General features: G+C 33.2%; 1 protein-coding gene across 1 annotated transcript; it reads left to right on the forward strand.

Annotated features, from left to right (window-relative positions):
* Positions 1 to 758: 758 nt before the first annotated feature.
* LOC100776485 (conserved oligomeric Golgi complex subunit 3) lies at positions 759 to 9,971 on the forward strand. Its single transcript, XM_041011334.1, has 25 exons — positions 759 to 986; positions 1,236 to 1,319; positions 1,389 to 1,496; positions 1,596 to 1,640; positions 1,729 to 1,803; positions 1,914 to 2,009; positions 2,412 to 2,489; positions 3,528 to 3,613; positions 3,761 to 3,827; positions 3,988 to 4,050; positions 4,165 to 4,266; positions 4,414 to 4,518; positions 4,618 to 4,710; positions 4,827 to 4,915; positions 5,219 to 5,438; positions 5,596 to 5,682; positions 6,019 to 6,135; positions 6,234 to 6,266; positions 6,505 to 6,591; positions 6,671 to 6,733; positions 7,689 to 7,805; positions 8,159 to 8,251; positions 8,509 to 8,634; positions 9,317 to 9,417; positions 9,612 to 9,971. Exons 1-25 carry the CDS (start codon positions 774 to 776, stop codon positions 9,739 to 9,741), a joined length of 2,478 nt encoding a protein of 825 aa, XP_040867268.1. The 5' UTR covers positions 759 to 773; the 3' UTR covers positions 9,742 to 9,971.
* The last annotated feature ends 1,438 nt before the right edge of the window (positions 9,972 to 11,409 follow it).

Here is an 11,409-nt window from a genome sequence, read left to right on the forward strand (position 1 = left end):
TAAATTTGTAGTTATTTCTGTAGAGTCAGTTACAGTGAACTAGAGATCCACCCATCCAAAGTTTTATGGTGGCTTTTGATTCTTTGAACTACATATCAGTTCTGTTCTGAAAAAGAAGAGGTTATATCATCTCGTTCTTCTTACATTTTAAAAAAAACAATCAATTTAATGTGTGAAAATGATAGTCTTTTGGGTTTAAAAACAGTGTTAATGCTAGTTCAACCAATGAATTAGTAAGCTAACCAACCAGTCAGCCAGTCAGAACTGATTATTGTATTTGGTTCTATATTTAGATTTTTTTTTTTTTTTTGAGATTCGGCGACTCACTTTGAGAGAAATTCGTCCAAGAAGAAAGGATGAGCTCAATGGGCTCAAAAGGCATATGATTGACCCATTGTTTGATAAAGAATAAGAGTTATCTTTTATTTATTACTATTACTTAAAGAAAGGAGATAAACGTGTTTCTAAAATTAAGAAATGAGGTTTAAAAAACCATTTTTCTTAATTTGTATTCACTAAATCAAATACAATAAAATATTAAAATAAATGAAAGCTTGTGGGCAACAAATTTAGTTAATTAATTAGAATATTTCAATAGATGAATAAATTTGTGAACAAATCAACGTCATACTATATTTCAATATTTTCCACGGATGTAAATAATTTGAGGAACATATTTACATTCTTTAAAAGTTATTTTCTTTTAAATATTTTTATTTTGTTGTAAACTTAATTAATTAAATTTAAATTGTAATAAGACGGCAAACCTTGCAATGCACACTAGTTATGTTAAGCTGAGAAACAAAACGCAGCGTTTGGTTAGGAAGACTCAAACTGGGAGGTGTGTACGTTGTTATGTAAGGAAGGAAGAAGCAGAGCGAAGCGGTGACAGACAGAAGAAAATGGGAAGCAGAGGTCCACCTCAATCCCATCCAAATTCCGCTGCCATTTCCAAGGGTTACAACTTCGCTTCCACTTGGGAACAGGTTTCCTTCCTCAACGATTATTCCCCAAATCACGCTTCCATTTCTGTGTTTTTATCTTCTTTCCTCGCTCTAGTTACCTCGATTTGTATAGATCTCGTATTTTTCAACTGCATTTGCATTCAATTCTTATCACATCATCTTAATTCATCTCTTTTACTTACAATTAAATCTCACTCCGCCACGGATCAGATCTGGCGATGTTGTTTGCCGCGATTCGATTTGATTTTTGAAGTGAATTGTGTTTTGCAGAATGCTCCTCTGACAGAGCAGCAACAATTCGCGATTGTATCGCTTTCTCACGCCGTTTCTGAGCGACCGTTGCCTCTCAAGTTGGTAAGGTTTTGCCATTTACACGTAATTGCTATTCTCTTGAATCAATTTAAATGCAATTTGCATTTGCAGGCTCAAGAGAATGCGTCGGTACAAGACAATGCCTTGTCTGTTAAAACGAAGGATAGTTCCGTTGATGACTCTGGTACTATTGAGACTGTTATGGTCAATACCAATCAGGTAAGTTGTCTGCGCAATCTGGTTTGTGGCTTTGAATGCTTGACGTGAGTTTTTTTTTTTTTATGTAGTGTTATTTTTTTTTCTTTGAATTTGATGCAGTTCTACAAATGGTTTACGGATCTTGAATCTGCCATGAAATCAGAGGTCAGTACTTAGTAGTCTTGTTATGCCGACATTGTGTAACACTCTGTTTATTTTGATTGCGGACTCTTAACTTAGTCTCCAATTGTAGACAGAAGAGAAGTATCAACATTACGTGAACACTCTAACAGATCGCATACAGACATGTGATGAAATTCTCCAACAGGTCATTTTCATTCTAGTTCTGTTCTACTACTGGGTTAGTTGCGGGTATCTAATTTGGTGACTATTATTTTCTCATTCGGTTTTCCATTTGGACGACTTGATCTCGTGCAGGTTGATGACACCCTAGACTTGTTCAACGAGCTACAGTTGCAGCATCAAGCAGTAGCTACAAAGACTAAAACACTTCATGATGCATGTGACAGGCTGGTATGCTTTTGTTACCTATCACATAAATTCTCAGTTTTTTGAAGTGTTGGCTGGAATGATTGCAAAACTTATACTGTAGGCTATGTTTGCCAGTGATCTCTTGTTCCTTTAATAATAGACCATGTAGGTTAATGTATATGTTAAACTAATAAATCAGGAAAACAAGTTGATGGAACTGGAGATTTTAGGTTGGTTGGCTTCATTTTCCTTCATGCATGGTGGTAAAAAAAATGGTTTAGTATGAAGCAATGAATGAGTAACACAACACGTTTTTTTTGGATATATTATTTCTATTTTGAAGTTGAAAGCCTATGATATTTTCTTAGGCTTACTTAGCTGCCTTAGATTTCTTCTTTGGCTGAAATAACTGATTTGCTCACAATTTTTTTTTTCCTATTACAGCTACAAGAGAAACAAAGACTAATTGATTTTGCTGAAGCACTTCGTAGTAAACTCAATTACTTTGATGAACTGGAGAATGTAAGGTTTGACTGCTGGCTTGACTGGATCTTTTTCTTGATTTAGTTTACCATCTTTTCCTCTTTTTTTTTGGTTTAATGATCTAATAGCATGTTACATCTTGAAGGATGTGAACATGCTAATAGGACATACAAATTTATATGCTTCTAGCACCTAATAATATCTGCTACTGAAAAGGTGCCATTTGGTGGACTTCAGGACAGAGCAACAATGAGTGCTAAGACTAGTTGTCTCCTGGGGAACATCTATAATCTATAACAATAATAAAGACAGTACCTAATTTGGGTTTCCATTTTTTTAAAACTATTTTACCCCTTTAACTGCATACTGTAATTATTTTATTTTATTTTCATATTTTATTTAAACTTTATTCTCTCTTCTTTTTCTTTTAACTTCCTTTTCATCAAAACTAATTGCTGTAACTTCTCATTTTGTATTTTCTATTCTATCTTTCTTTTCTCCAATATTTCTTTATGATATACGGAGTGCCTGTCTTTCACTAGTGTAATAAAAGAGGGATCACTTTCACATGTTGACTGACATTGTAAAACTGAAAAACTCAGACTTGCATCAAGTTGATGATTCTTTTAGTTCTTTTTTAATGAATTAAGTTTTGAGATATACTGAACTTTTACTATGAATTTCTGAGATGTTACATGCTAATCATTATTCATTTGTACTCTTTAGTTTTTGAAATTTCTATTATCATACTTACTTTACATTTGTTTTCTTGCTTGTGAAGATTGTATTTTTTTTTCGTGTGTGTGTAAAGACATTGTGTACTACAAGCACTTAATTGATATAATTACCACTTCTTCAGTGTTACAGTTGTAAAATAAAGTATTTGTTCTGCTGCTTTAATCCTTCAAAATCTCCATGTATATTCATTCAACATGCTTTTGCAGTGTTACATGTTGTATATATATTCTTTAGAAAGAGTTTAGAGGTCTTTGTTTTGTTCAGAAGTTGCACAAAAGTGCAAGTAGTTATTATTTTATAAGTGATGTGTATATGGTTTGTTTAAATTCTTCTGTACAGGTTGCTACCAATTTTTATTCTCCAAACATGAACGTTGGAAATGAAAACTTTCTTCCACTTCTCAAACGACTTGATGAATGCATCTCGTGAGTAAAAATCCAGTTTCATTCTAGTACTTCGTAACTTTGTCATGCTCAGTGTATAGAATGTCACAAACGATTTAACGTTGGCTTTATCTGCTTTGTAGTTGAACAATAAATGTGATCATTTACATTTTTTATCTTTTAATTTAGGTATGTTGAAAACAATCCACAGTATGCAGAATCTAGTGTTTACTTGCTTAAATTTCGGCAACTCCAGGTATATAAGTTTTACTACTAAGAATTGTTAATTAATTTTAGCAAACTGTTTGTTCTACTTTTGATCTTCTGTCTATGGCTAGAAGTCTGTCCTATGATATCTCTCCTGTTTGATAAATATTAAACCTTAAGTAATTTGGAAACATTGTTCTTTTTTATAGTCTCGAGCGTTGGGCATGATGCGTTCTCATGTACTTGCTGTTCTTAAAGGTGCCTCTTCTCAGGTGAAGTTAATTTAACAGGTTGAGGGGATAATATGTGTGCATATATGTATTCTACAAGGATACAAGTATTTCAAATCCTGTTATAATGTAATTTGGTATGTATCTCAACACCAGGTCCAGGAAGCAATCCGTGGAAGTGGGGGTGGCAAAGCATCTATCTCTGAGGGAGTAGAGGCATCCGTGATATATGTTCGGTTCAAGGCAGCAGCAAGTGAGGTAAGCCTTTCCATTTGACATAAATCTTTGGATTTGAAGGTTTATTGTGGACAGAAAAGACAGTGGTTAGTTTTAATGAATAAGCTTTTCTCCAGCATATCTCTACCTCTCCTTTGTGCAAGCTGATTAAGAATGTAAGTTTTGCAGCTTAAGCCACTACTTGAAGAGATTGAAAGCAGGTCTTCAAGGAGAGAATATGGTCAGATTCTGGCAGAATGCCACAGACTATACTGTGAGCAACGCCTCTCTTTGGTGAGAACTTACATGCTTGGTCATTGTATATTGTTTGTATATTTTTTTCAATATTAGTAAGTCAACTGATTGCAAGATTCTTTGTTTCATTCCATGAAGATAAGAGCTATAGTTCAGCGGCGAATATCTGAGTTTGCCAAGAAAGAGTCTTTGCCATCGTTGACTAGATCAGGATGTGCATATCTCATACAGGTACTGTAATTATTCTCTTTTTTTTTATGCTAGATGTGAACTTTTAAGTTTCAATGATATTACTTGCTTCATATCTTTATGGAAGGAAATCTTATTGATTGTAATTTAAAGTGCAGGTCTGTCAACTTGAACATCAACTTTTTGATCATTTTTTCCCAGCTTCTTCAAAGGATATTTCTAGTTTAGCTCCATTAATGGATCCTCTGTAAGTTTGTATTCCTGTTAAAAGAATACTTGGTTTATTTTTCTTTGAACAGAAGAAGCATTCATATATCCAAATAGTGTTTGACAAGGGAAGTGAAGGAGCATTAGTGCTTGATGCATGCCCAACTTGCAATGGGGGCTCCTTCCTTGGGTTTTTTTTATACTTCTTGGCTTGCAAGTTCATCTTTCTTATTGTCTATTGTTTATTGTTTAATGCGAATTTTACTTTTTAAAAGCAAAATTTCCATACACTCAGTATGTGTATAGCATTTGCAACTCATGATTTCATCAATTTTGCTTCCAGGTCAACATATCTGTATGATACACTGCGTCCCAAACTTGTTCATGAAACAAATATTGATTTTCTTTGTGAGCTTGTTGATATACTTAAAATGGAAGTCCTGGGGGAACAGCATAGTAGGAGGAGTGAATCACTAGCTGGTCTTCGTCCTACATTTGAGAGAATTTTAGCAGATGTTCATGAGCGGTTGACATTTCGTGCTCGGACTCATATACGGGATGAGGTAGGTTACTTATTGGTTTTTTTATTTTATTATTATTTTCATGTTCTGACTTAGTTATTTGTTTTAATTTAGTTCCTTGTGGTGATCGTTATAATAATTTAAATTTCTTTTCTAATATCTTGGTTTCTTGAAACCTTATTTCTTTATCTTATTACAGATAGCGAATTACATGCCTACTAATGAAGACTTGGACTACCCTGAAAAGCTGAAGAGATCTGCTGAAAGTACTTCTGAGATCAATCCTGTAAAGTGTCTTTCGTTGAAACTTTATTTCTTGTTTAGATAATTCAGCCGTGACTGCTTTTCACTAATGATGGGTTGATGACTATTACATGCTGGTTTTCCTTTGATAATCACATGCTTGTTGCACAGATGCATGCATGGCACTGTGTGATTGTAGCATATTTCTTGTTTGTTCACATGCTGGAGACCTCAACCAGACTCACATTTATTTAGTGGTTGTTGCTGGATATTTTCATTCACTCACTTGTTTGACAAATTGCTTTATTTAAATAGATCTAGATTCGAAAATTGTTAGTCTTCCATCTTTCATAATTTGCAAATTGCTTTAAATTTGCAGACTGATGACAACCCAGATATATTTAAAACATGGTATCCACCCCTGGAGAAAACTCTATCATGTCTTTCAAAGTTGTATCGTTGTTTAGAGTCTGCAGTTTTCACGGGTTTAGCACAGGTATTAGAGGTTTCACTTTTAACTATTTTTACCCCCCCACCTGGTATTCTCTTCCTTTGAATATTTTATTAACAATCGGCTTTTGTTATTTCAATCAGGAAGCAGTGGAAGTTTGCTCAACATCTATTCAGGTAAGGCAAAAATAAGCTATCTGGTCTATATCATGATCATATTAATGTAATATAAATATTATTAAGAAGTAAATATCTGATAACCTGTATTGGGCCATATTATCTTTTTCTTTTCTTCAATTAAAGACATATTTGAACTGGAAAGAGAAACAGTAGAAAAGGATGAAGGATACAGAAATAATTGATTTTGTTTTGACTAGCTTGTTTTATGTTTGCTGATTCATCTTGTCTGCCATAGAAAGCAAGCAAATTAATTGCAAAGAGATCATCACAAATGGACGGACAGCTCTTCCTTATAAAGCATCTTTTAATTTTAAGGGAGCAGGTAATCCTGTCAGACTTTCTTGTGTAATTATTTAGTAGATTTTATATAATTTGTGAGTAATCATTTTTTGGTCTTCCAGATTGCTCCTTTCAATATTGAATTTTCAGTCACACAAAAGGAGCTTGATTTCTCTCATTTGCTGGTTAGTGTTTCTTAGCCCAGTAATATATTTTTGTGAGCTGAGTTCAATACAGTGCTGTTCTGATTTCAAACACTTGTCAATTTGCACTCATTTCATTGTTCGTTACCATCTTATTGCCATGTAATTTGAGGAAAAAGAAAGAACTTGGCGAATAAGTCTCAAATAAGAAGCACGTGCATCCTCATCAGTTTGTTTCACATAATTCAACTTCATTGTTATGAAAAAAGTGTCTGGAACTGTGGGAATTCCTCTACTGTTATGTTAAGGACTCTGATAAGATGCTTCTTCTTGTATGATCATGATTCTTAATTTCTTATCAAAGGAAGCCTATATAACTTTGCATAGAAGAGGAGATATTATTGTAATTTTACCTGCGCCTGGAACCATTGACTAAATGTACTAATTACTAAGAGGAAGGTATTTTTTTAGGAGAAATACTATTTTAAAAAACAGTTAACAAGTATACCTGGGTAAGAAGAAGATATCTTAAAGGGCTGAAAAAGAAAAGAAAATGGAACAAAGGAAAAGAAACTAAGGAGACTACGGAAGCAGTAGGGCCAGCCCAATTCCTCTGCAAATTGGAGGACCCAATCCCAAAACAAATTTAGTGAGGAGATTCACTTCAAGATGCATAGCTTTTGCTCCATAAGAGAATAATACGTGTCATTGTGCACCAAATAGATATTATAAAGCAAACACAGGAAATTCAGGAAGTAAAATTACCAACGATGTTATAAACTACAAGAACCACTTGTTCTTAATCTAGTTGATTTACATATCCTTTGATCTATTATGTTAAAGTTCTCAATCAGTATGTGGATGGTATGTAAAGAGTTTTTTTTATCTTGCTACTAATATTGTCGTACCATGATTAGGATTTAATTTTTTATTTTGTCGATTTAGCTTTAGTATCACTAATACTTTATGTCTCTATCAATATTGGAATATGGTTCAGGAGCATCTACGAAGACTTCTAAGAGGTCAAGCCTCTCTATTTGAATGGTCAAGATCAACTTCATTGGCGAGGACACTGTCTCCAAGAGTTTTAGAAAATCAAATTGACACAAAGAAGGTTTGTGATTTTGTGGATTAATATGGTTTGGTCAAATGACTTGTAAAACAAGCCTCTCATTGATATTTTGGTTTTATGTTCTCAGTTTGTTCATCCTTCCTTATGCAAAACTAGATTAGAAACATTGGTTAGACGTAACCCCTCTCAAAGTTGAAAAGTTTAAATTTGGCATTGGGCCCTTTGAAAGCCTTAAGTTCAAAGTTAATTGGATTGTGATTGCATGTATAATTAGTCGACCAATATGTGATCAAAATTTTCCTCGTCTTCAGTGATTCTTCTTTAATCATTTTATTCCATATGTTGCATTGTCTAATTTAGACCATTATCTAGCGCCTTTGACATTTTTTTTTCAGGAGCTGGAAAAGAGCCTTAAAGCCACTTGTGAGGAGTTCATCATGTCAGTTACTAAGCTTGTTGTGGATCCTTTGCTTTCATTCGTTACAAAGGTTTGTCTGTAAACAAGTTATTTGTTACTTTGCCAGCTGGTGAACCAAAAACAGATCCTTGGCTTTAAAGCAAAGGCACTTGTAAATATATATGGTTCTTAGTACAAATTTGTGTTACTTGGATGCTGCAAATCTCGTGTCATAAACACATTTGAAATATTTCATTTCTTGATAACAGTCACTGAATATTTTTAACTTTTTCCATCATCTTCATAAAGAGAAATATTTTTACGAGATTTTTCATATTGTTTTCGTAGGTTACAGCAGTTAAAGTTGCATTATCATCAGGTGGTCAGAATCAAAAGCTAGAGTCAGTTATGGCCAAACCTCTGAAGGATCAGGCTTTTGCTACTCCAGATAAGGTGGCTGAACTTGTTCAAAAGGTAGGTCATTTACTAGTTAGAAATTTAGAATTATTTACATTATTTTTTCATTGAACTACAGAATATCTAGTCTAATTAATAAGAGAATTCTTACCCTTGGTTGATAATTAAAAATAAAATAAAAATCAGTGGCTCCAATCTCATGTATAAAATAAGTAAAGCATGGTAGCTTTAGATAAAGCACAGGTGCTGAATGTTTGTTTCAGGGGTATTATATTGTTCATCACTGGCCAACGAAAATGCCCTTTCTCATAGAACTTGTGGTCTTGCAGAAACTCATCTACATTAGTGATGTCACGTCTAAATGAGAGCACAAACTAAATTAGAAATAAAATAAAAATCAGTGGCTCCAATCTCATGTATAAAATAAGTAAAGCATGGTAGCTTTAGATAAAGCACAGGTGCTGAATGTTTGTTTCAGGGGTATTATATTGTTCATCACTGGCCAACGAAAATGCCCTTTCTCATAGAACTTGTGGTCTTGCAGAAACTCATCTACATTAGTGATGTCACGTCTAAATGAGAGCACAAACTAAATTAGAAAACAATGTTCCTTGCGTTATCTTGATTTGTGGAATCTATTTTATTAACTTAGTCATCTATGGATAGATGAGTTTTTTAAAATCAGGTTTGTGAATCCCATTCTTTTGTCGAGCTAAATTGATGTTTGGTGGTCTAATAGGTCAGGAATGCTATTCAGGAGCAACTGCCGGGGGTGATTGATAGGATGAAGCTTTATTTACAGAATTCATCAACAAGAACAATACTTTTCAAGCCAATAAAGTAAGTTAATATGTAAAATATAGGATTACAGTTTAAACATTTTTCTGTATTCCTGTGCTTGAAAAGTGCATCTTGATTATCAGAACCAACCTATTAATGTTGGTTTATATTATCCCCGGGTTTATGAATTTGTTACTTTCTAGTTATGCAGAATCATACCGATCTTAATGCTGTTTCTCCTTGTGTTCATGCAGGACAAATATTATTGAAGCCCATACCCAAGTTCAATCCCTACTACAATCAGAATACACGAGTGAAGAGATCCAGATCATTAATCTGAAATCCATACAGGATCTGCAAAATGAGCTTGATAATTTTCTCTAGTTTGTATGTAAAGGCCACTGGATAATTTCCTGTCCATTTTTTCCCAGCTGGAGAATCTTGAACAAGACTTGATTACATGCATTCTAGATAATTTTGAAGAATTATTAGCAAGAGATAGCAGAGTTGTGGTTTTGTTGAGGACGATCTATATACCCTTTTCTTTTCTAACAGTGGTGGATATTTTTGTTGTACTTTTTTTCATTAGTCCCAACAAACCCTATATTTGCCCAGCCTTCCGCAGGTATTTTTTTTTTTTGCAGTTCCCTGTATCTGTTTGCTGTGGCTGACGTACAGATGATTACTTAACTTTTGCTCTTTCATGCAATGACTGATAAAAAAAAAAAAAGCTATTTCACACACATGATCCGACTTTCTTGTTTCTAATGAACGGGGAGCAATGAAAGGATCTTGAAGGAAAAATTGCACTATATATTTTTTTAATTTCCATATTTTCACCCTTTAGTTTAGTGTTTTTTTTTTGTTCATCAGAGGATACTGTACTTCGTTGTCACTCCATGATTTGGCATTTTAAAGGTGTTTGTTTTGCATTTTCAGGAATTACATTTCCAGGAATATGATATCCTTAGGAATGTTATCCTTTTTTTTTAAAAAAAAAAGGAATGCTATTTTTTTTTTGGTGGAAGCATAGGGCTAAAGCTCCGGCAAGAAAACTCTTATTAAAACCCAGAGGCTAAATCAGCCCTTACAACATTTATAATAAAAGACAGAATAAGATTAAAAAAAAAATCTTGAGCTAGAATTAATTGACAATCCAAGTTTAGACAAAAGATCAACAACTTGGTTAGCCTCTCGGAAGGCATGGCTCCAAGAGAACTGACCCCCCTCATCTTCAGACTATTTGATCACCGAAATTAGATTGAAGCAAGCATGAGCAGGATCACAACCCCGCCTGATTGAGGATAAAGCAACTTTTGAGTCTGATTTAATCACCGGATGTTTAAAGGAATGCTATTATCATAGACATGTATGGATGATATTTAATAGTTTTAGAAGAATAAATGAAAAAGTAAAAGTGAAAAAAAAAATGTAGTGAAAATATGTAACTTTCATTTTTATGGAAATATGAGATACTCAGCTCATGAAAATAGAAACTTTCAAATGTGAGCATTAACTTTTTTTGGGAATAAAGCATTTCGGAAAATATTTCTAAAATAGTATAATCATCTAACTAACATGGAATTTTGGAACAAGAATGATAAGTTGTAGGTCAAAGATTAAAATGATTGTACTTTTAATTTCAAGATTTATTTACTCTTAATCCATAATAAGTGTCATCTTAGATATTTTATACAAATATATATATATATATATATATATATATATATATATATATATATATATATATATAATAATTTTACAAAATTAATCTTACTGTCATTAACTAATTATAATCTTTGTTCGTTAATATTATTAGGATATAAATGAATAAAAGGTAATTAATTGAAAAGCTAATATATGGGGAGGAAGTAACATTTTTCTAATTTTAGGAACTAACACCGCCACACAATTTTACGAATTTTAGGAACTAAAATAATAGTAGCTTACTTAAATTATTACTTGGCATGTTAAGATGGTAAGGGAATAGCATAAATAACAAAGAAACAATTTTCAAATATATACTTCCACACGGGTCACATAACAGTGAAT

This window comes from Glycine max, chromosome 17, assembly GCF_000004515.6.
Source record: "Glycine max cultivar Williams 82 chromosome 17, Glycine_max_v4.0, whole genome shotgun sequence".
Lineage (NCBI taxonomy): Eukaryota > Viridiplantae > Streptophyta > Magnoliopsida > Fabales > Fabaceae > Glycine > Glycine max.